Below are 25,673 nucleotides of genomic sequence, written 5' to 3' on the forward strand. Positions count from 1 at the left end.
ACAATTATGTAAGTTATGACGAGATATATAATGGCCTATATCTGTCATTGCAACGTCATTCAGGACAGTTCCAATGTCCCAAAATGTACCCATATTACACCTATTTTTCCCCTCTCCCTCCTCTCAGAACCTCCAGTGGCCACTGCCTCCATATCAATGATAAAAGTTCTTCCACTGCTAGAATAACAATAAGTTTATAGTAGAATAACAGTATTGACTTGGGCAGTAAAGGTGCCTCTTTCTGCATCTTCAAAAGGCAGATGAACTCAAGACACAGGGTAAGCAATGCTTACCTGCTTAACTTTGCAGATGGATCTCAGGTCAGAGACTGCTTTGCAGGTGTACTCATAGGACTGAGGCAGAGAATGTCTCCTCCTTGTCAGGCTAGCTGACTGATCTGGGAGCGATGTATCTGTGGTTTGATTGTAAATTAATAGAAGAGTCTCAGCTCAAGGCTTTCCATATCATGACAGTTTGTGTTATCTGGTTGGGACCTTCATAAGAGGAACCTCTAGGATTACCTCCTGACTCTATTTGGAATCTCTTAGCATTATTTTATTTTCCCCCATCCATCTGGTTAAGATTCTTCTTCAGTAGCATTGTTGATTAAAATTTAATATTAATCTCTTGGTGCCAGAAAGTTTCATTCTTGGAAGTCACGTCCCATGTAGGCGGGAATTTAATGAGTTTATCTGTAGAGTTTAGATTAGAGAGAGAGAGACCATAGTTGAGCAATAAAAGTGGTTTTTCAGGAGGTGACTCTTAGGCATTAATTACAATTAAACTTAGTTCTATTATTATAGAAATAAGGTTTATAGACTTTATAAGGTTTTTGATTACTGTGTCAGTAAATTTTAGGTAATAGGAATTTCCTAGGTGAGGAAGTTTACAGTTCTAAGCTTTTATTTTCTAGACCCTTAAGGGACTTTATAAATATCTTTTTATTTTATGGCAAAATACTTTAAAATGTATTGAGATATTACATTAATTTGTATAGCATACTAAGATGTCATTCCCTATTTTAGGAATAAAGCTGAATTAGGCTGTTTACGTAAGCTGTCTAGACAGGTTAAGTCAGTGTACCACAGAATGTTTAATTTTTGGACAGATAAATCTCTCCTCCTTTTTGGTTCCACGCAGAAATTAATGATTCAAAAATACAGGCCATATCACCCTCTACTCTGTATCTTGACTTACTTTAGTTTTAATTAGATTAGTCTCATTCTAATGTCTCATTCTAATATTTCTAATTGAGGTCTGATTTCTTCTTCAGTTTCTTCAACAGTGGCTGTAGTTTGTCATATTTTTAGAATTAATTCTGCTTCTTTCACCCCTCCGGACTTAGAGGACTTCAACTCTGAGTCTAAGGTGTCACGCAGATACCCAAAGTTCCAAGAAGCTACTAGATTATACATAAAGAACAAAATACCTTAGAAATTAGAAATAACAACTAATGCTCAGAAACAAATTTGATTACTGAAAGAGCTTACAGCCTAGACTCTAATTTCTTTAAGAGCATTTTCTAAATATTTCTGAAACTATTTTCAAAAATAAAGACATTTGACAATTAACTGAAATTGAGGTTTTAACCATAGACCATTGCAGAAGTTTTTCTTGTTTCTTCTTGACATTCCCACTAGGGTTATGTTATGTAACAGATAGAATATACTTTGCCTTGATTTTCTTTTCCTTTTTTTTTTTAAGATTTATTTTTAATTTCTTTCTCTCCCCTTCCTCACCGACCCCCAAACCAGTTGTCTGCTCTCTGTGTACATTCGCTGTGTGTTCTTCTGTGTCCTCTTATATTCTTGTCAGCGGCACTGGGAATCTGTCTCTTTTTGTTGTGTCATCTTGCTGCATCAGCTCTCCACGTGTGCAGCACCACTCTTGGGCAGACTGCACTTTTTTTGCACTGGGCAGCTCTCCTTACAGGGCTCACTCCTTGCATGTGGGGCTCCCCTATGCGGGGGACACCCCTATGTGACACGGCACTCCTTGTGCACATCAGCACTGCATGTGGGCCAACTCATTACATGGGTCAGGAGGCCCTGGGTTTGAACCTTGGGCCTCCCATGTGGTAGGCAGATGTCCTATCCATTGGGCCAAATCCGCTTCCCTCTGCTTCACTCTTGACAAGCCTCTCTGTAAGCTCCCCTCGCCTTCTGAATTAGAATCATTTTCCAAAAGTTCTTAACTATGATTAATGCCAGGGCTGTTTTTAACAGTCATCCTGCGAGTCTTAAGCTGAAGTCATTTTCAATTATTTGGAGTGCTCAAAGGCAAGCCAGGAGTTTGTTGACAACAAAATCCATCAGAGCACAGCCATGCAGCCACAAAAGACAGAAAAGCAAAGGGACCATTTGGGCTTAGCTGACTTTCTGCTCTGAATTGCACCACTAAAATTTGATTGAACACTCACCAAGCATTAAGGCTCCAACTGTGAACATGGCTAGGTGAGAAGGTTGCCAGTCCTGGCTTTTGTGTGAACAAATGACCAGTGTGTTTGAAGGGCTCCTGGTTTGTTTATGGACATGTATGGCTCATTCATACTGACCCCAAATCAGAGTGCTCTCGTTTGTCTTCCCTTTACCAACAAAGATGCCCGGGAAGGAAATACAGTGGCTTTGCTTTGGGGATGTTTACTTATCATGAATGCTGAGCAAGTCCTGGGCCAGGATCAGGAAATCCAGCTCCATGGATGGCCCCAACCATTTTCCTAGCCGTGTGTATTAAACTAGCACTCTCTTTTTAATCTGGGCAATTCCTGCTACAGTATCCATCTGTTAGAAAAGCCTGAACTGAAACTATGGCTTGAGATGTCCATGAACACAGATTTACTTAGACTGAGCTTCAGCTGGCACTTATTTCTAGCTCATTATGTCCTTTGGTAGGTAGGAAAGGGTCAGCTCTAGGTGTTGGGAGTTTAACCCAATGAACTTATTAACTTATTGAGATATTTGCCTCTCGATACAACCCCTGCTGCCATGCTGGCTGTTGTGTGGCTTACGTGGCCAGCCACGCAGAGCACAGACACCTGGCACAGCTTGGAGCCTTATCAGCTGCCTTCAACCACGAATCACCGCAGAGTGCACTGCATTCGGTGTGGCCCTAGCAGTGTCGGTCCTGTTCTTTCTCAGTCCTCTTCAAGCCCCTTTCTTCTGAGGGAGGGTGAAAAAAAATTCCAGTGTTTGGCCTTTAAGGTCGTGTTTCTGTTCCGGACAAAAATCATAATTTACCAGTGACTCTCTACATCCCTACTCCACACTCCTCTTAAAGACTTGTGCTCATTGAGAAGTCACCCTACCCCTAACCACCAGCATGACGCCTGCCTTAGGACCACAAGGCTTTCGGCAAATAAAACGTTACCAGCAAACCTGCTCCTTCCCTTATATTCCCCTTCTCCGTTAACAACATCCTCAGTCTCCCAAGCCAGAAACCTGGAGTCGCTCTGACTTCTTGCTCTCCCTCTCTCCCACTCCAACTGGTTATCAGTTCCATCCATGGCCCCTAAATGCTATTCAACCCTGACCCAACCTCATCGTTTCCATGTTCCCTGCCACTTCCAGACCTCTAGCCTTCCACCGAACGATTGTAACAGCTTCCCCATCCTGAGTCACAAACGGAAGTATGGCTGGGCCTCTCCCCTGCTTTCAAGTCACTCTTGGGTGACCTTTGCAGAATAAAATCCAAATCCTCCCAATCTGCTTGTTTGGCTTTTCAGTCTCAGCCCTTCACACACACCCCTCTCCCCAGCACTCACACCTCTAACCCCCGACCCCAGGTACCCTGTACCTACCCCTATGTTTCTCAAGTTGCTGCTCTTCACTTTCATACCTCTGTGCCTTTGAATTTTCAGGAGTGTCCTTCCCCCCTGAAGAACATCTCTGCCCCCTCCAGGCCACTTCTCTGCTTTCTCCACCTGCAGGATCACCTCCCTGCATGCCCCACCCCATAGCTGAACTGTCTGTCGCCCTTTGTCTCTCCCTTGATAAAACAGTACATTCCTTGAAAGCAGAGACTGTATCTGATCCAGCTCCATATCTCCAAAGCCTAGCATGCTATCTGGCCCTGGGTTCAGTAAATTATTGAATCATAAGAGAAGGAGATTTTTTTCATCTGTGGTTGGATATGTGTTTCATCTGTTTGTATCTTTCCTGGAAATAGCATGGTAAGGCCTGCTCTCTTTCTTCTTTCTCACCAGCAATTCTAAAGTTTCTAGAACTCCTTCTGTTTGTTTTGTTAAGCTTTTGGTTTGGTTTTGATTTTGTTTGTTGTTAGCATTATCGGTGCCCCGACACCCCCCTTCAATCTCTCTGGGCTGTTTTAAACCTTCGGCTATAATTACAGTGCCTGTGTCCTATAAACATTTCAAGGGCCCTTGAACATATTGGAGACCTGGAAAGAAAAATATGTACTTCAAAATACAAAGAAGAAAGGAAAACTGTAAAATCAAAGTTATTAAATATTTAATTAAATATCTACAAAACCATAACATTGTAAACCAGTAAACTGCAGCCACACTTAACTGGTAAACAATCACATATAAATTGTATTTAATGTGGGATTGTAACGTATTTGATTTAGTATGAGATAGAGCTTCTACAAAAAGACATCCTGGAGTCTGCAAAGGTCTTAAAACAGCCCCGCCTCTCTTCTCTTTCTTTTCTTTTCCTCTTTCTTCTTTTCCTCTCGTGCTCTCTCTTCCCTCCTCCTCTGAATCTTGCATCCTGCCCTGGGCACAAAGAACAGGTTCTGGAGGGAGCCAGCCTAGGAAAGGACCAGACCTGCCAGGTGGGCAGAGCACAACTGTGGTGTGAGCAACCAACCCTTCCTGGAAGGCTGGCAATTTTCAGGAGTATTCCTTGGGCTCAGAATGGAAAACTGAGCTGTGCTAAGTTTGCATAGAACACAGTAAAACTTCTGTTAGCGACTGATTCTCCTGGTGTTGACAACAGCAATCTGAAGAAATATCTGACCTGCATGCCCAGCCTCCAATCTGTACAGCAAATAGTTAGTGTGAATACCCTGGACCTTGGAAGGCAGGTGGCTTCTCTGCTCTGCTGCTGTTCTGCAGCTTTGGGTTTTTGTTTCGGTGTGGGCGAGGGGGTGGAGGCGTACCCGTAGGCTGAAGGTGATGCGCTCAGTCTCCAAGAGCCAGCGTTCATGAGGACTCTTTCCAGCTGTGCTTCTGATTCAGCCTGTGACCTTAGACAAATCACTTCCTCTCTGGGCCCTGCTCTCCATCTGTAAAGAGCCTCAATCCTAACGTGCTTCCAATTATTTGTTTGTAAAGTACTTTGACATCTCAGATCCAAGGCACAGTAAAGAAGGACTGCTGTTGTTATTGTGCATTTAAAACCTCAAATGAAATGTGTTGCTAGCTCTTGAGTTGGAAATTAAAATGCTGTAATAATTGATGACTAATTCCACTCTTGCTTTATAGTGTCTTGCCACCCTGGGATCAACCAATTTCTGTACTTTTTATTTAAAAATAAATAAAGCCTCTTTTGTGAAGAATGTCTTTAACTTAGTGAATAATTTTGACTTGTGTAATTACTTTTGTGACTTTAACAGCTCACTTAGCTGGAAAAAAAAATCCCCCCTCCCTCTGCATCCTACCCCTATCCCCAACTGCAGTCTTCCATCCCTGGTGCTCCATAAAGTAATCGTGCGATTAGGAAGACGGGGCTGGTGCATTGCAGTTCTCTACATTTTACGTTGGGAGTCTGACTTTGACTCTGCTTCTTGGGGTGGGTGAGCCAGCCCATTTTAAATAAACGATTATGGTGTTAAAAAGTCAGGAGCTCCACAAGTGAAGAGAGAGAGCTATTCAGTTATCACTAGAAGGTCCTGACCACACACTACTAGGTTTTTCTGAAGATCCAACCAAATTTTCTAGGCAGAGGCTTGAGGTATTCCACATGGGATAATGCTTGCCCTGGGCAGTATTGATTTCAGAGGGAGCTCTCCTCTCCCCTCTTACTAGCTTGCACCCTTCTGTTGATACCTCTTTCTTTTTCTTTTTGCCTGGAATAAAGACTTGAATTTTCTGTTCCATGTTAACAGATTGACGGGGAGCATGGGGAGACTTGGGAAGCCTCAAAATCCTTGTCTGCCCTTGACCCAGTGCCTCTCCACTGTTCCTCAATCCTTAGAGGTAGACAGAGTATCACTGCTTCCTGCTCTGCTTCTGGCCGACCTTGTTCTCCTCTCCTCAGAGCTGGCCAGCCCAGCCCCGCTTAGAAGAGCTTCAGTTAGAAGGGCTGCTGAGAGCGAGGGAGTGAAGCTGTCTCCAAGTCACAGAGGTTCCCAGTTCTGCTACCCCCACACACCCCAGGAAAGTGCATCCCCTGGGGCCAAGGAGAGGGTCTGCTGTGCGTGTGGGAGGGGGGTGTGGGTTCACGTGGGAGAGGTGCATAGTACGTGTGCGTGGGGGGGAGAAGGGTAAGATAGAGCGGGACGCGTTGTTCATTTGACAGGCCAAGTGGGTGTGTGAGGACGAGATTCTAGCCTGTCTTCCACCAGCCAAACTCGGTGCTCTGACACCTTCCGAAGGAAGGGATGCTTTTCTTCTACTTCACACAAAGATGTTGAATGGATGGGCCTGGAGAGAGGCCGTGGGAACCCAGCACCTCCAGGAGCCACAGCTATTCTGCCATCGTGCCCTGGGGAAGGATTCTGGTCACTTCCCACCACCAACGTTGGGTAGAAATGTTAGCATTTAAAAATGCTTCTTGTCGCCATTTCCCGACCACTGGTACATCCTGCACACGCATGGGCCCCGGGAAGGCTTGCTTAGGTCTAGTCCTCCTCTCCCCGAAGGCGCTCCGTACGACTGGGGCAGGAAATGAGCGCCACCGCTTTTGCTCCTCGCCTGTTTGGATGAGCACAAGCTTTGATCTTAGCAGACCCAAGTTCAAATCCCAAAGTCATCGCTGAATCAGCGTTGGCCTTGGGCAGTCTCTCAGCCTGTTTCTTCAACCTTAAACTATCTACCCCCCACCCCCAAATTATAAGGACCATGTAGGGAAAGAGACCCTAAATGGTAAAGGATGATATAAATATTAGCTCTTGGTGATTGTAGACTTCTAGGCTTCAGGGGTCCTTCCTTGTCCCTGGGGCTCCCTGAACCCCCGTGGGTAGCCCCTAAACAGACTCACACCAGAGAGAGCACTTGGATCAGTCCTGACACTTTCCCCTCCTGTGCGCTTCCTCTCCACAGCAGGCTGTGGGGCTGAGAGCAGCGGTCACACCTTACCCTCCTCCCAGATGCCCCACAGCCCTGCAATGTGCTGAGCACAGCGTGAGGGCTCCGTGGCTCCTTGGCCACCTTGGGTACTTGCTGCTCTACCACTTCTAGTCTGTACCACTCCCCGCCTAGGAAGAAACGTAAATGGAATCTGTAGCTTTGGTTTGGTTCATTCAATCATACAGAATGTCGGCGCCGCCAAGGACCTTAGAAGTCGTCCTGTGCAAACCCCTCATTTTACAGACTCCGAGTGCAGGCCGCCTCCCCGAGAAGCACCAAACACCAGCCCCCCGGAGGTGGTGTTCCTGTCCCCTCCCTCCCCCAGACACCCGGGCCAAGTTACCACGGAGGAGCTGGTGGCCATTCGCCAGGCATGCGTGCCGGTGGGTGGGTGGTTCCAAAACCCCCTGGAACCCCGGAATGGAAAACCCTGGGGGTGGGGCCCAGAGATCTGCATTGTAAGAAGTCATCCTCTAGGCGCTTCTAGTGCGCAGGCAAGTGTGAGAAACTGACTGCTACAGAGGAAAAGGCATTGGACTGAAAGCAGCAAACCTGCCTTTCGAATTAGGCATTACCCCTGGTGGGCGGGACCCTCATTTGTTGAGCAGGAAGAGCTGTGTTCACCTCATCAGCCAAGATCGCAGGCCCAAGCAGAGTAGGCACTTAAGGAAGGTGAGCTGACCGGCCTGGCGGGGAGGGAGCGGAGCTGAGCGGGCAGCTCACCTCCGCGGCGGCCAGAAAGAAAGGTGTGTGTGTGTGTACGGGGGGAGTGGAGGCTGGGGAAGGCAAGTGAGACCCAGTGAGACCCTACCACCTCGGGGTTGGCCGCCTGGGTTCCGAAACTGGAACCCCAGAAAGGGGGTCCTGGAGTGAGTGCCCCGTGCCCCGCGTCCTGAACCCTGTTCCCCGCGCAGACAAGGTGAAGAAGGGCGGCCCGGGGAGCGAGCGCGGGGAGTGGAGCTGGGGGCCCTGCACCCCCAGCAGCAAGGACTGCGCGAGGGCACCTGCGGGGCCCAGACGCAGCGTATCCGGTGCAGGGTGCCATGCAGCTGGAAGAAGGAGCTTGGAGCGGACTGCAAGGACAAGTTGGAGAGCTGGGGGGCGTGTGATGGGGGCGCAGGCACCCTGAAGAAGGCGAGCTACAACGCCCAGTGCCAGGAGACCATCCGGGTGACCAAGCCAAGGCCAAAGCTAAAAAAGGGAAGGGAACGGACCAGAGGCCAAGCCTGGTGCCAAGCCCGGCCCAGCCCTTCCTTCCCGCAGGCCCGAGACATAGCCCACCAGTGCCTTTTCTACTCATTAGCTTTATCGCGCCCCCACCCCACCCCCAGTACCTGGAGAAGGGAGGAACATGGGATTCTGGGAAACTTGAGCCTTCCTGCCAAAGAGATTTGATTCTTTCTCCCACTTTATTCTTCCCCAAATGATGCAGCTACAAAGAAACAAATAAACCATTTTTCCCCCATTTAAAAAAAAAATGTTAGCTGAATTTGAATTACCGCTTGTCTTAGGTGGGTGGATGAATGGCTGATTGCAAGGCTGATCGGAGGACCTGCAACTTTCATCACCTTTATCAGGAAAAATGTATTAAGTGCCTAAGTGCATGATACTCTGTTCTCTACATACTGAGAAAAAAATATTCTATGAAGCTGGGGGGACAAAGCTTTTGAAATTGGAAGGATCTTGGTCCAAAAGTATGCTCCACCACTGTGTGACCTTGACTGACCTACACTGACAGAGTCATTCAGTCATCATATACTCTAGGGCTCCGACTATGTGCTGGGCAATGTGCTAGGTGCACAGAGCGTGCAAGGCAACAGGTCAGAAGAGGTCTGGTCCCTGTGGAGACCAGCGATCCTTTTACTCCTCTGTATTTCCCAGCCCCCTTGCCTTCTGGCAGAGTATGTGACTAGTCCTGTCAGTGAAATTGGGCAGAAGGGATGTAGGTCACCCTGGGCTGAGACTCTGTTTTCCCTGCCCACATGTGATTCTTCAGTATTTGGGCCTCTGCTGCTGTCCCTAGGAAGACTGGGTGCCCCAGATGGTGCAGCTACACGGCCACAAAGCCGCCACTGTCCTGGACCCCGGGGTGACAAAGTGGAGCAGAACCCTCTGCTGACCCCCATGGGACATGCAGTGTGAGAAAGGATCATGAGATTTGGGGTTTACTGCTTTCTTCTGCATAGCCCAGCCCCTTTTGATTGATTCAGATCCTGCCCCTGTGGAGCTTGTGCTTTCATGAGACAAACAGCAAACAGAGTTGAGTATTTACGGTTGTAAGAGGTGCTATGAGGATGACATACAGATTCTTTTGAAAGCATATATTGCAGAGGGGGGGTGCGGAGAGGGCTGACCTGCTTTGGGGGCTCAAGAAGGCTTCTCTGGGGAAATGGAAGTTGAGACCTGAGGGATACATAGGAATTAATCAGGCAGAAAGGGCAAGTCCAGGCAGAAGGAAGAGCACGTGCAAAGGCCCTGCAGAAGGAAGGGCTGTGATATATCAGAGGACAGAGAAGAGGCCAGCTTGGTAGGAATGTCAAGAGTGATCAGGGGATGAACCAAGAGTGGATGAGGAACTGGGTATGGAGGGTTTATGGGCCATTTCAGGATTTTGGATATCATCCTAAAACAAATGGTAAACTGAGTGTTTTAAACAAGGCAGCAACATAGACTCTGTTATTTAAAATGCTTTGAGCCTCACCTTCCTCAACTGTGCAATGGGCACAATAGTATGTATGCTTCCAAGGATTGTGAGACTGGAATGAAATACCCTCTGTTACATGTGGTGTGGGTCACACTGTGAGCACTCAAAGAACATCTGACCCTCGTTGTTCATCTGCTTGCCTCCAGCTTAGAATTAGCATCTAGCACAAGTACTCTGGTATGTTCTGTGGTGGGAGATGCTGAGATTTACGGGAAGAGACCCAAAGTACCTCTGCAATAAAATAGTGGCTGGCATTTACTGAGGACTTACATTATGCTGGGCGTTGTTCTAAGTCTTAACTCACCACAGCTCCATGGGCTAGGTTTTGTTATTACTAGAGCCATTTTACAGGTGGGGAAATCGGGACAGCGTGGTTAAACCACCTGCCCAGGATCACACGATGGGGAAACAGCAAGGTGAGGTTTAGACTCTCCTCTCACTCTGAGGTCCCCACTCTTTACCAAGTAGGCTTCGTTGTGTCTACAAAAGAAGTGGGCTTTTAGGGAAATGAAGTGGTCTGAGGGAGGAGCTCTGGCCAGACGCACCGGGGTGAGTGGAAAAGAAGGGCCAAGCCTCCGGGCAGCAGCTTGTGCTCTGACTGCCCGTCCCTGAAAGGCAGAGGCAGCACCTCCCAGCCCAGCCCAGGACAGCACCCAGATGCCCACACCAAGCCCAGACCCGGGACAGATGCACCTTTCCTCTGTCAACCTCCACAAACCCATTCCAGAATGTTCCCTTTGCACAGTGCCACAGCACACTTTCCAGGATGCTGCCCGGTGAGACTTTGCAGTGGCCGTAGCCTGGGTGTTTGCCCAGGAAGGAGGTCGCCTCAAGCCTGGCACACATCTGTGGGAGTGAGCCTGAGGCACGTGGTATCAGCAGAGCCTCACAAAGGCCGGCATCCTGGGCTTGGGGGCAGGTGCGCAGGTTGGCCACCCTCTCACTGCAGTCAACCAGTAAGTGAGAAAATGTGCTCAGCCACCAGCGAAGCAGATGGCTGAGAATATCATGTGCATACAATATTTATGAAATGTGAGTTGTGCAGAGCAATGGCTAAGACTCCTGTCCCAGGCAGAGTAATTCAGCCCCATGTGATGAACAAGATAATAATTGGGGTAGTTCCAATTTACTAACCATTTTCAAAAGAATACATACCTCTTCCATAGTCTTCTCTCATAATCTTACTTTAATGAGCACTGCTCTATCTGGATGTATGATTTCAGAAGGGTGGGGGAAACCAATTTCTAGCCTAGAAGGCAAAGCTCTAACTAATACATTAACATCCAGATCAGAGAGAGGGAGAATAATTGTGGGCTCTACAGCTAAAATCATTTAAAGTCTCCCTACTCTTCCACACAGTAAAAGATAGACAGACAGTGGAGGCAGTTCCTATTACTTGGTGCAGAGGGGGAAGATTTTCCCTCCAAGATGGCACCCTCAACTAGAAACATTCACACTTCAGTGTAGGAAGCAGGTCAGACCAGTAGAAGAACTTCCAGAGAGTAATGGTTGTTGGTAAACACTCTTTCCCTAAAAGCCTAAGGCTAGGAGGGATGCTCATGGGTGAGTTAATTAACTCATCTCTACCCCCAACGTCATCATCTTTGAAATGGGAGGATAATGCTGCCTAGTTCATGCCTTCATTCATTCAGCAGTTTATATTGGGACCTTGTAGGTGCTGGAGACAGCAGAAAAAAAATTAAATCCCAGCTCTCCCAAAGCTTACTTTTAAAAAAAATTAGAGAAATTATAAGTTTACAGAAAAATCATGCATAAACTAAAGCTTGCTTTTTAATGGGGAAAGAAAAATAATTATTTGTATGGTAGGGGCTATGACAAGGATTGTAAGTTGCATCCCTGCATCTAGAGGCCTCATGATGGGCTTGTTCTCCTTCAAAACCCAGCTTTGAACTTGGGCTTTGCCCTGTTTTCCTGCCTGTGGGCGTGGAGGCACTGGGTCATCCCCACTCTTACACTTGTAAGGAAAATGTTAAGTTTAGCTGTCACATAAAAGTGACTTGGAATCGGAGAAATGGAAACTAAATGTCTCTGTCAGGTTCAAAAGTAGCTCAAACCAGTGCTGCAGTTAGAAGGGGGCGGGGGGGAAAGCCTCTGACATAAGTCTAAAATTGGTACCAATTCCTTATATGAATAGAAATAAGTAAAGGCCAGGGTTACCCGAATGTGGGGAATGAGGCTTGTGTGGGTTAGTTAGATCTCTTGGATAGACTGTAAACTCTGGGGTACCCTGCCAATGGAGAAACAGGGGAGGGATCCACGTGCTAAGCTTAGGGAATAAATTTTGCTACATTCTGCCATCCGGAGCACCAGCCAGCCATCATACTTTGGTTGTGTGCTCATTCTAGCAAGATAGTAAATAAACTCTTTTCTCCACCACAATTGGGTGAGTGTTTATTCTCTTTCTGGTACAGCTTTTTTTCTACCAACTTTGGGGGCTTGTCTTGGATCTGAAGCTTAGGAAGGGGGTCCCCAGGGTGGACAAGGGGAAGGCATGTCCTATGGATCGAGTGGTCTTGGACTCTGCCATTGGGGGCCCTCCTCTGAGAGCTAGAAGCACATGAGATAAGATGTTTAGATCTGCTGACGGTGGACTAGAAAAGGGGATGGGAAAACCTGCCTCATTGACCAGGCAACTCTATGCACAGACCAGGGTAAGAAAAAGGAATATTAAGTATTGCTTGATCAGGAAATTCTGATGAGTCTGAGGTTGGCTGTGTGTGTCTGATATGCACAACATACTGCACGAAGCGAGTGTGGAGTACCAATTCACATTTCCCTTCTCCTGTGAGGGAAAGGGCTGGAGGTGGATGAAACAAAAGGATCTGAGAGAAAGAAACCCAAATAAGACTCAGAATGTGGAATAGGGGCAGTTGGCCAGCCAGGGAAATAGAAAGTTGGTATCTCTAGGGTCCCCCGGGACTTCCTCCAGATAGTCCATTAGGAAGGATGTTGAAACATTGGACCAATAATGACCAGATCAAGGGAAAGGACAAAAAGGAAATGATCACCTGATGTATTTTGACCAAGATATGGGACAGATGAGGATTGGCTCTGTGGCAACCTTGAACTTTATGTTAATGAAAAGAAACCCTTTTCTAAGCCATGTGCTAGTTGAAGGGGGAAAAGACCACTCTTTATCCCATGAAAACTAAAACTGCAGACCAGAAACTAAGTCTATAGAAGCTAAAACCTGGGACTCCTTCTTGAGATTTCCTCCTCCCTATAATCCCCCTCCCCTCCCAGGGCAAGGGCTGTTAGACTCAGAAGTGAAATGATGGAGGCCTTGAAGTCAGGCATAGCAAAGGAGTAAGAGTTATGGGTCAGCTTAGTAAACTTTATGTCTCTGTTGGGTGTCATAATTCTTTTTGTGTTTGTTCAATGTCAGTGTATATTTTGATACATCAGGATGGTAATATTAAACTGATCAATGAAAATTCTTAAAAGAGTTCTACTGAAATTTGGTAAGTTTGTTTAAGAGAATGTTTTCTGTGAAAGTGAAATATGTCTTGAGATGAAATGATTATAGACTAAGTGGTTATGGATAGTTGTAGGGAATTTGTAAAAGCATTGTTTAAACCAAAGCATTTAAATGGCTAATCCAAGAAGTCATTATAAAACGGAGACTGAGTTGATAATAACAAAAAGTAACTTCATAACAGGAAAACTTGTTAGCAGCCAGCCTCCCCTGCCAACTTGCCTCTAAAAGCCTCTTTCTAGTGTTGCATGCTACTGGGTATTTTTAAAAAAAGAAAAGTTATATTTTCATATAACCAAATTAAATCATTATTCTGACAAGTTTTTTAGTGTTGATGGTAATTGTATGTTGTAAGAGATTTGCTTGGAGACAGTTTCCAAAATCATTTTGATGACTTATGTACATAGGGTGTATAGAATGTGCTTTTATTATTAAGGAAACAGAAAATAATTTTTGTCCTATGATAAAATGACTGGTTATTAAGAAAGAGTAATATGTGTTACAAAACCTAAATGAATACAGAAACTTCAGAAAGTGGGCAGGAAAGGATTTTTTGTGGTCAAAGTTAAGTAAGATTTGATGGGTCTATCTATAAAGTTTTAAAAGCTTTAGTATCAAATAGTATACAGACACAAAGTTAAAATTTTGTTCTTTCTCAGAGTTTCTTAGGTCATTGGTTTGTTTTAGTGAAAATTCGTAGAGTTTTTCTCCTGAATTATCAGTATACAAAGAAGAAAGTCTGTTTTATCAAGATCACTTCTTGGGCCTTAACCTTAACATTTTCTTGGTTGTTTAAAATAAAACAAATGGTAACTTTTAAAGAAACATAATGTTCAAAGCTGCTTTCTCAAAGTCAAATCCTGAAAAGTATCTTTTTATTTCAAACTATTGCAAAATATTTGTTCTTTTACCTTAAAAAAAAGCAAAGTAATAAAATAGTTAAGTTCATTTAATATGTTATAAATTGAATGGAGAGTGTTTGAAAGTGTTATAAAATTAAAAGGGATTCTTCAGTCCTTTGTTAATTAAAATGTGTGTAAGTAAAAGATTCCAGTTATGTCACTATCACTTTGTTTTAGAACTTGCTAAGGCTTTCTTTAATATCTGCTTAGGCAAGTCAAGCCAGCCTGAATGCACATGTGAACAAGCCGACAGTGGATTTTGCAGTGCTTCCCCAAGACTGTGTGTATAGCCCAATCACCTGTCCTGGCTTGGTAGCAAAGAATCTGGCTGCATGGAAGAAACCTGTGGCTGTAACCCTATTGATGATATTATGTTAACCAGTTATCCTTTTTTTTCAGAATTCAAAGAAGCATCAAAAACAATCATATCACATCTCAAGGGCCTGCAGTAGGCAAACAATTGGGACAAGCTGCAAGGTCCCTGTTGTTCTATTAAATTCCTAAATGTTGTTTGGCTGGGTAAGACAAAAACTACACCCTCTGCTGTAATCGATAAAGTACAGTGTTTTCTCTTGTTAATGGAGCTTGTAATATTGTTACACTTCTGAAGACCTTTCAACCGTTATTTAGCTCAGATATTAAAGCCATTGTATGTGTTAGTTGGGAAAGTTAATCCATAGGAATAGGAGGACCTCCAGCAGGCTGCTTTTAAAGAAGCAAAGAGGGCAGTGGCACAGGCTTAAGCAGTAGTGGGGTGTGGACCTTGACTTACCCTGTGAGTTGGATGTGGTCAGCACCAATATTGGCTTTGGGTAGGGTTTGTGGTAAAGACAATATTCTAAACAAATTCCCCTGGGTTTTAGTCACAATTGTGGGAAGGGGAAAAAGTACAAATATAGCCCCTTTTTTAAAAAAAGGCAATTGTGTGCAGCATACAAAGCCCTGTTGCGAGTGAAAGGCTTCACCCCATAGTATCCAGGCACTCTGAAGCCTGCCATCCCTATCCAGGGGTGGATTGCAAATTCTAAAAACAAGACAGAAACAATGGACTGTTGTGAATCACTCTCTGTGGGGGAGAGATCTGTGGAAGACATCTGGGACACCTGCCAGCAGCTGCAAGTAACTGTGTCATGTCCCTGCCCACTCCTCTAACACTCCTCTCAGCAATGTTGAGGCAGATGCCTTCATGAAGCTCCAGAGCCATACCACTGAGACCTGAGAAGCAGCAGAGTGGTTCCAGCAGAAAGGCAAGCATCATGGGTACCAGACCTTGTAGAGCCTAGCCCAGCAGTTCCAACTGCCTGTTATCACCATTGGCTCATGGACATCACCCATGAGCGTCCCTCAGGCTCACTCCAATGACTGGAACGTTGGCCCCCTCCTCTTAGAAAGGGCAAAGTATGCTTTCACTGCCACAGGCACTGCATCAGAACTCTTGTAACCAGCCAGCTGTCATTTTCTACCTAGAAAATGAATCTTTACAACAATAGAGTAAGTTTAAATTCAACACTGTGAGTTGTGGCCCCAGGTCCAGTTAAAATGCTAACAGCAGAACCAAAGCAGACATTGAAATTATGAGTTAAAATCCCAACTGCCCCACAATCCAAAAAGGGGGGAGTAATAATAATATGTTGTTATATATGCCTCAAACTATACAAACTGGGGGGAAAAAAGGTCATTTTTTATCAAGTATTGGCCTATATAACCTCACTGGTTTGGGAAATGGAAAGGGGTTGCACTGTCTGTCTTGACTTCCATTTTAGCTGTAACTAGGGTGCTCACAGCAGTTGGATGTTGTATCATCCCATATGCCCAAGAGTTAGCCCAAAAACTCACTGAGACCACTGTAACCAAGCAAATGCCTAGACAATATAAACAGAACAACTTGTGCCCTCTTAAAGAAGAAGATCCCTATGATGAAGAATGTGAGAAAGCTCTTAAATTTAAAAACTAGAATGTGAAAACTAAGAGTCTTAAAGAAAGAATGGGGAAATTGTAAGGAAAGCGTTAAGTTTAGCTTTCACATAAAAGTGACTTGGCATCGGGGAAATAGAAATTAAATGTCTCAGTCAGGTTCAAAACTAGCTCAAACCAGTAACGTGGTTAGAAGAGGAGGAGGTGGGAAAGGTCACTGATAGAAGCCTAAGATTGGCACCAATTCCTTATATGGATAGAAATAAGTAAAGGCCAGGGTCACCAGAATGTGGGGAATGGGACTAGCATGAGTTAGACCTCTCGGATAGGCTATAACCTCTGGAGTACCCAGCCATGGAGAAACAGGGGAGGGATCTGTGTGCTATACTCGGGGAATAAATTTTGCTGTGTTCTGCCATTCAGCATGCCAGCCAGTCATCATATTTTGGTTGTGTGCTCATTCTTGCAAGATAGTAAATAAACTCTTTTCTCCACAATTAGGTGAGCGTTTATTCTCTTTCAGGTACAGCTTTCTTTCTAACACACTGCTTCCCATTGTGAGGAAGGGTTTGCATTTGGAGTTTGGGGGAAGGGGCATTGCAGACTTCAGGGAAGCAGATCCTGCCCAGCTCCCTCTCCAGAAAGCAGAGCCTGGTGCCCAGTGGCCCTGGGTGTGCACTCTCCTGCCAGGTGCAGTCTCTGGCTGATGGTGGTAGGAAGCCCTTCCAGCTGCCCACCACAGCAGCTCATGAAAGGCATGAGGGACCCTGGGAGAGGGTTAGAGAACACAACCAGAGCAGCACAGCACTCCTGGAGCTCCTTCTCTGTGAAGCAAGAGCCAGCCACAGGGCAGGCTGTAGGATAGAGGCACTCATCTGTGCTTGCCCTGCTCCTTATGGCTTGTCAAGGCCCTGTGGGGGTGAATGAGGCTTGGCAGAAGAGCCAAGGGTCCCTGTCAGGGGGCCAGCACCTCTATCAGACACTCAGCCTCCTGTGTGCTGGGAAAGAGGCTCCCCAGGGCAGCTTCACTAGCTGTAGCTCTGCAGCCCGGGCTGGAGCTTGAAGTGTGGGTCTCCATATGTGACCCCAGGATGGAAGCCGCCACTAAAGCTTGACCCCTATGGATGACAGCCAAGGGTATCACCATAGCCCTGGGCCCCATCAGTTGGAGCCCTCTACTAGTGGTTACCCCTTGCCTCCCTCCACTGTCCTCTCTTCTGTTCTCACTTAATTGTCTTTCAGAACTGTTTGCCAGGGTGTAGGGAGCCTGCGGTTGAATCCAGGAGCTCTGTTCCTGAGGTCTTGTCATTCAGACCTGCACCTCCCACATGCACACACATGCACACTCCTCCTGCACTCTGACCCTAGACTTGCTCTCCAGCCTCTGCTCCCTCCCTTAAATAAACACACACTGACACCTGGCCCACCAGGAACCATCTGCCTAACTTGCCTGGAAGGGATTTATGAACTTAAAGGCACTTTAAATCCACAGTGGGGGAAGAGTAAGCAGGTCCTTGAACCTGACTCTATGGTTCCTCTTCATTCTCCATTCCATCAGCCACCAGGGAGCTGAGGGCATCTGGCCTCTAGTGCTTCCAGGGCCACCCAGATGGGGCTGGGTCTCCGAAGACCCTTCCCCAGCAAGAGTCTTTTGCATTAATCAGACCCTGATAATTTGACAAGCTCTTCTCTCATCCCCAGCCAGTCCTAGATTCTACCCCTGCAGGTGTGTGCGTGCTGTGTAGGCACATTAGGAAGGGGTGGGTGTGGGGAGTCTACACTAAAATCAAATAAAAGGAAGGGAGAGAGGGATGCAATAAGAAAAGGGGAAGGGAGAAGGTAGGAAATAATGGAGGAAAGGAGGAGGGAAGGAAAGGGAAGGGAAGGAAGGGGGAGGGAAGGAAGGGGAGGGAAGGAAAGGAAAGGAAAGAAGAGAAGGGGAAGAGAAGGGTGAAGGAAGAAAGGGGGAGGAACATGCAGTAGGTCTTCATTCTTTTTATGGGTTAATAATAAACCATTGTAGTATCTACCACATTTCTGTTTATCCATTCATCAGATGATGGACATGTGAGTTGTTTCCACCTTTTGGCAATTGTGAATAATGCTGCTATGAACATCAGTGTTCAAATATCTGTTTGAGCCACTACTTTCAATTCTGGACATATATGTACTAGCAGGATAGGTGAGTCATATGAAAATTCTATACTTAGATTCCTGAGGAACTCCCAAATTATCTTTCACAGTGTCTGTACCACTTTACATTCCCATGAGCAATGAATGACTTCTTATTGATTAGTCAGTCTATGGGGTGCTGAAGCAAAGTACCAGAAATCTGTTGGCTTTTATAAAGGGTAGAAGCTGACAGTTACAAGGCCCTAAAGAGGGCCTAAACTCAAGGTACTAGAAGAGGTACTTCCTCACCCAAAGATTGTTGTCACATGTTGAAGCAAGATGGGTTCAACCTTTCCCTTCCTCTTAAGGCTCTGCTGTCTGAGGTTCTTCTGATCTCAGCTGTAGACTGGCATAAGGCTTGCTTCTCTCTGGGGCTCGTGTCTTTCCAGGCTCAGCTGCTCTGTTCTCTTTCCAAGGTCAGCTGTAGACTATTAGGTTCTTCTCTTCCTGGGGCCTCTGCAATGTCTAATGAGCCATCTCTATTCCTCTACTTTCTTCTCCCATGTATCTATCCCTCTTGTTTTCTTGATTAATTATTCCTTTATATAGCTAACCAAGGGGGCAAGGAATAAACCTTGCACGACCTAATGATATGGTCAAATCGAAGCCCTAATCTTAATATAATTTAATCAAAGGCATCTAAGCTAAATCTAATACAAAGGGTTATAATGCCCAGAGAAACAGACCAGTTTACAAACATAATCAATATTTTTGGAATTCATAAATAATATCAAACTGCCACACCTTTTTTTTGGTCCAATCTTTATTATCTTTTTAAAAGATATATAAATCACACAAAATGTTACAATAAAAAATATAAGACGTTCCCATATACCCCACTCCCCACACCCCCCTCTCCTCCCATATCAATGACTTCTGTCATTAGTGTGGTACATTCATTGCATTTGACGAATACATTTTTTAGCATTGCCACACAGCATGGATTAGAGTGTATGTTGTAGTTTACACTCTCTCCCAGTCCATTCAGTGGGTTATGGCAGTATGTATAATGTCCTGCATCTGGCTCTGTCAGTAAATATATTGCAATCTGATACAGCAGAGGATGAACTTTTCCTCTATCTTTGGGCTTCCAGTGGCCTAGAATGCAATGAGTGTCACTCAGCAAGTCCCACATATCTCACTCAATCTATGACAGGGACTTTCCACTGAGACTTCTTGACCAACCAGAAACCCAGGTAGCCAAGGAACTCATGCATCAGCCTAGAGATCCCCCCAGACCAGGCTCTGCTTGGTGGAAGAGCAGGGACCCACTGAACTTGATTTTCCATGGTAAGGGGCTACCTTCACTTCTGGCTGAAAGCAGTTGTCCCAGAAGCAACTTTTGGGTCAGGGGAAGGAAAGGAAAGAGGTGGCATGAGGTCTCCTGCACTTCCTCAGGAAAAGCTGCCCTCCAACAGCTCTAGGACTCAGGTCTCTTAGTGTGGGCAGTGTGGCTGCTTCTGCCTGGCTTCTATATGACTTCCATTCTGACACAACCCTCCCCCATTGGTCCAGAGGGAAGTCAGGAAAGGCATGGGTTAACCTAAAAGATTTTACAAATGTCCACTCTCATCTACTTATTTTTTTTATATGATCTCTTTATTTTTTTTAATGTTACATTAAAAAATATAAGAGGTTCCCATATACCATCCACCCCCATCTCATTCCTCCCACATTCTCAACCTGTTTCATCATTGTGGCACATTCATTGCATTTGGTGAACATATACTAGAGCACTGCTGCACCACATGGATAATAGTTTACATTGTAGTTTACACTCTCCCCCAGTACATTCAGTGGATTATGGCGGGATATATAATGTCCAGCATCTGTCCCTGCAATATAATTTAGGACAACTTCAAGACCCAAAAATGCCCCCATAGCACATCTCTTCTCTCTCCCTGCCCTCAGCAGCTACTGTGGCCACTTTCTCCACATCAGTACTACAATTTCTTTCATTACTAGTCACAATAGTTCCATAGAAAAATATCAGTAAGTCCACTCTTATCCGTATTTCATTACTCCATCCTGTGGACCTGGGATGGTGATGTCCATTCCACCTCTATATTGAGAGGGGGCTTAGATTCCACATGAATGATGTATGCAATTCTTCTGTTTGCAGTTGTAAGCCCTCTCAGTTCCCTGGTGTGGTGGCTGACCATTTTCATCTCACAGTTAGCTGGCCTTGGTAAGTCCAATGAACCAGAGGATAGGAGTTGCAAGTCTGCTGAGGCTCAGGGCCTGGCTGGGACATGGACAATTTAGAGATTCAAGTCTCCTGAGTACACACCAACCCTAATACCAACCACAGGTTAAATAAAAATGACAGAAGAGGCATGTATAGAAAGGTCACATCTGAGTCCAACTCCATCACACTCGGGAACACAAATTCCAAAGTAGGGTGAACCAACACAGCACTGAATTCCAGAGCCATTTGCAGTGACCAGAGAACCCGAGGGTCTCTGTAGCCTTCAGGAGAACCAGTACCTGGGGTTGTATATACTTTGGCTGTCTCTGGGGTCCTGCTGAGGTGTGTGTAAGAGTGACCCTTCTGATGACCTCCCAACTCTTTTTTGAAGACTCTTAGCCAAATAAACTCATTTGTCTTTGCCATTTCCCCCTTTTATTCAAGGTTAAAAGCAGTTTTTAACACATGATCCAACATGTGGGCTGAGATATTCTGCTGGTCTGAGTTGACCCTTTTATTCAAGGTCTTTTTCTAGTTACATCACCAGCTGGTGCTTGGTAGTAATCCCTCGGTGCCAGGGAGGCTCATCCGGTGGAGTCATGTCCTATGCTGGGGGGAAGATAATGCATTTACATGCTGAGTTTGGCTTAGAGAATGGCCACTTTTGAGCAACATGGAGGCTCTCAGGAGGTAACCCTTAGGCACCCTGCAGCTCTAGGCCTATTTCATATTTCAGGCACACAGGCTCATAAACATAGTCATCACTATCAAGGGCTCATTGTTGGACCATCCTTCTTTGTTGATCTTTACCATTACACTTGGGGGATTGTTGCTGTTCCATTGGAGAATGTGATAGAGCTCCCCTGGCTAGGAACTCAGCACTCCCTCAGTTGTAATTATAACTGTAACTACTATGAAAATACACAACATATATCCAAACATTTTTATGTACCTTATATTCATGCTCTGGAGAAATCCCTCCCAACCATGTACCCCCCACCAATAACACCCTACACAAGTGTTCCTCTCCTGCCATAGTTAAATGCATCTGTGGTCCAAAACTTCTTCAAAAATGAAGCCTAATATATTGCAAAATTCGATTAATATAAAATGAAATATAGTGATGGGTTTAAAGATTAGAAATAGAATACATACTAATTTTAAAAACTAAAATAAAGTAAAAATAAATTGGGGTATTAAAAATGAAAAACATTATAAAGCTTCATTTTAGACATTTTGCCTTTCATCACTGCAATAGGTATTGCCCTGTATGTACAGTGGCAAGGTAATTTCTTTCATTTCTTCCTCAGTGTCTACAACCTTTATTTTTAATTTTTTCTAATTTTTAATTTTGTCTTCACGGAAGTTTTAGATCTCATTAATTCATATATACAATATAAGGTACTCCCATATATCCAACATTAAACCTTTTTCCCCCTTATCCAGCAATGGTCTTTTTTCATATTCATGTTATATTTGCTGCAGCTGATGTACAGATATTGAAACATAGATTTCAAACATGGTTAAATTTTGGTTTACATTATGGTTTGTATTTTACACTGTACAATTTTCTAAATTTTTAGTTACCTTATGGTTTACATTATGGTTTACATTTTAACCTATAGACTTTTATAATTTTTGGTGTAATTTAACATGTCCTATATCCATCATTGCACATCACTGCATGATCTTGTGGAACACTTCCATTCCCCACCAATTACCCTGATTCCATATATTCTATACCTCTCTCCCCCTCCACTCAGGGCCCACAGTGACAATCAATCTTCATTACTTTAAGGACCAGATTCACAGTTACTTGTAACAATACTGAGGGCTTGATACACTAGACTGCCCTAATGCATAAGGAGCCACCAATTCTCTCAAGAAACAATTCCCTCTGTTTGGAACATCAGTCCTTCCAAGGATGTTGGAACACCTTCACACTCATTGTATGGGTCCCCACCCAATGATATAACACACTATGACAAAATGAGCATTCACACACTGCCTAGAAGCCTGCCCCTGTGCCAGATGCCCCCCGTTAAGCATCTTAAACAGCTAATCCTTATTATATTATGTAAAGAGTTTTCTCAACATTATGGTTTCAACCACATACCTGGCAATCTCCCATGTTCAAAAGTTACCCCCAGCCCTCCCCCAAGTCCTTGGGCCATCTGACCCATCCTCCCAACCCTAACCCCCCTCAAGCCCACAAAGCCCAAAACAAAGTTATTCCTATGCACCCAACTTATCCCTTCCGTGTACAAATACCTCCAGCTTATCATAGATTTCACCCATGTAGGCAACAGCTCTCAACCTTCCTCTCCTCTCCAACTTCCTTTAAGTCTATCATCCACCATCTAGCTCTCTGAGACAGCTTGGATTGCTTACTTCATATCAGACAGGTCATGTAGTATTTGTCCTGCAATGCCTGGGTTGCTTCACTCAACATAAGGTCCTCAAGATTCATCCATGTTATCACATGTGTATGTACTGTATTCCTTTCTATAGCTGAGTAGTAGTCCATTGTATGTATATGCCACATTTTGTTTATCCATTCATCTGTTGATGGGCATTTGGGTTGATTCCAATTTTTGGCCACAGTGAATAAATCTGCTATGAACATTGGTGTGCATATATTGGTTTGTGTCCTTGTTTTCAGTTCTTCTGGGTCTATGGCAAAGCTATAGCTAGTTATTTGAGAAACCACTGAACTGTCCCCCAGAATGGCTGAATCCTTCTGCATTCCCACCAGCAGTGGATGACTGTTCCCTGTCCTCCACATCCTCTCCAGCACTTGTAGTCTTCTGTTTTTTTGATAGCTGCCAGTCTTTTGGAAGTAAGATGGTATCTTATTGTAGTTTTGATTTGCATTTCCCTAATAGCTAGTGATTTTGAGCATTTTTTCATATGCTTTTTAGCCATTTGCATTTCTTCTTTGGAGAGATGTCTGTTCAGATCTCTTGCCTATTTTTAAAATGGGTTGTTTGACTTTTTATTTTCAAGATATGAGTTCTTTATATATGCAGGATATTAGTCTCCTATCAGATATATGGTTTACCAAATATTTTCTCCTATTGGGTAGGCTGTCTTTTCACTTTCTTGACAAGCTCCTTTGAGGTGCAAAAGGCTTTAATTTTGAGGGAGTCCCATTTATCTATTTGTTCTTTTGCTGCTCATGATTTGGGTGTGAAGTTCATGAAGCCATTTCCTATTACAAGGTCCTGTAGATGCTTCCCTACAGTGTTTTCCAAGGTCTTTATGGTTTGGGTTCTTATATTTAGGTCTTTGATCCATCCCGAGTCAATTTTTGTATAAGGTGTGAGATGGTAATCTGCTTTCATTCTTTTGCATATGGATATCCAATTGTCCAGGTACCATTTGTTGAAGAGGCTATTCTTTCCCAGTTGAGTGGGCTTGGTGGCCTTGTTGAATATCAGATGACTGTATCTATGAGGATCTATATCAAAACTCTTAATTCAGTTCCAAAGGTCAGTGTGTCTATCCTTGTGCCAATATGATGCTGTTTTCACTACTGTAGATTTGTAGTATGTTTTGAAGTCAGGTAGTGTGAGTCCTCCAATTTCATTTTTCTTTATCAATATGTCTTTGGCTATTCAGTGCTTGTTCCTTTCCAAATTTATTTGGAATAGTTTTTCTAGCTCAATAAAATATAGTTGTTCTAGTTCATTAAAAAATGCTGTGTTTTTATTGAGATTGCATTAAATCTGTAGATCAGTTTTGGTAGGATAGACATCTTAATATTTTGTCTTCCTATCCAAAAACAAGGAATATTCTTCCATTTATTTAGTTCTTCTTTGATTTCCATGAATAGTGTGTTTCCATGTATAAGTCTTTTACATCTTTAGTTAAATTTATTCCTAGGTATGATTTTTTTTTATTTGCTATTGTAAATGGTATCTGCTTCTTGATTTCCTCCTCAGATTGCTCATTAATGGTGTACAGAAATGCTACTGAATTTTGAACATTGATCTTATAACCTGTGACTTTACTGACCTCATTTATAAGATCTAGAAGCTTTGTTGGAGACTTCTCAGGGCTTTCTATGTATAGGAACATGTCATCAGGAAATAGTGAAATTTTGACTTCTTCCTTTCCAGTTTGGATGAATTTCATATCCTGTTCTTGCCTCGGTGCTTGAGTAAGTACTTCTAACACAATATTAAATAAAAGGAGTGATAGTGGGCATCCTTGTCTTGTTCCTGACCTTAGAGGGAAAGACGTTAGGATTTAACCATTGATTATGATGTTAGCTGTGTTTTTCATATATACCCTTTATCTTGTTCAGAAACTTTTCTTTTTTTTTTAAAGATTTATTTGTGTATTTCTCTCCCCTTCTCCCCTACCCCAGTTGTCTGTTCTCTGTGTCCATTCGCTGTGTGTTCTTCAGTGTCCTCTTCTATTCTTGTCAGCAGCACTGGGAATCTGTGTCTCTTTTTTGTTGCATCATCTTGTTGCTTCAGCTCTCCGTGTGTGCGGTGCCACTCCTGGGCAGGCTGAACTTTCCTTTGCACTGGGTGGCTCTCCTTATGGGGTGCACTCCTTGCACATGGGGCTCTTCTACATGGGGGACACCCCTGCGTGGTATGGCACTCCTTGCATGCATCAGCACTGCACATGGACCAGATCCACATGGGTCAAGGTGGCCCTGGGTTTGAACCCTGGACCCCCACATGTGGTAGGCAGATACTCTATCCATTGAGCCAACTCTGCTTCCCAGAAAGTTTTCTTCTATTCCTATCTTTTGCAGTGTTTTTATCAAAAAAAAGTGTGCTGTATTTTGTCAAATGCCTTTTCTGCATCTGTAAATATGATCATGTGATTTTTTTCTCCTTTGATCCATTTATGTGCCATATTATATTAACTGATTTTCTTACGTTGAACCACCCCTTGCATACCAGGAATGAAACCCACTTGGTCATGGTGTATAATTCATTTAATGTGCTGCTGAATAAGTTCAGCAAGTATTTTCTTGAGGATTTTTGCATCTAGTTCATTATAGAGATTGGTCTGAAATTTTTCTTTCT

At 44.2% G+C, this 25,673-nt stretch overlaps 1 protein-coding gene across 1 annotated transcript in view; it reads left to right on the top strand.

Moving 5' to 3' along the window:
- The first annotated feature begins 7,435 nt into the window (after positions 1-7,435).
- LOC131275404 (collagen alpha-1(I) chain-like) overlaps positions 7,436-25,673 on the top strand; it is a 53,686-nt gene continuing 35,448 nt past the window's right edge. Inside the window, exons 1-2 of the mRNA XM_071218741.1 lie at positions 7,436-7,545; positions 8,164-8,532. Coding sequence (XP_071074842.1) covers positions 7,436-7,545; positions 8,164-8,532 — 479 coding nt within the window. The remainder of the gene's footprint in view (positions 7,546-8,163; positions 8,533-25,673) is intronic.

Source organism: Dasypus novemcinctus, chromosome 2 (genome assembly GCF_030445035.2).
Source record: "Dasypus novemcinctus isolate mDasNov1 chromosome 2, mDasNov1.1.hap2, whole genome shotgun sequence".
NCBI classification, from domain to species: Eukaryota; Metazoa; Chordata; class Mammalia; order Cingulata; family Dasypodidae; genus Dasypus; species Dasypus novemcinctus.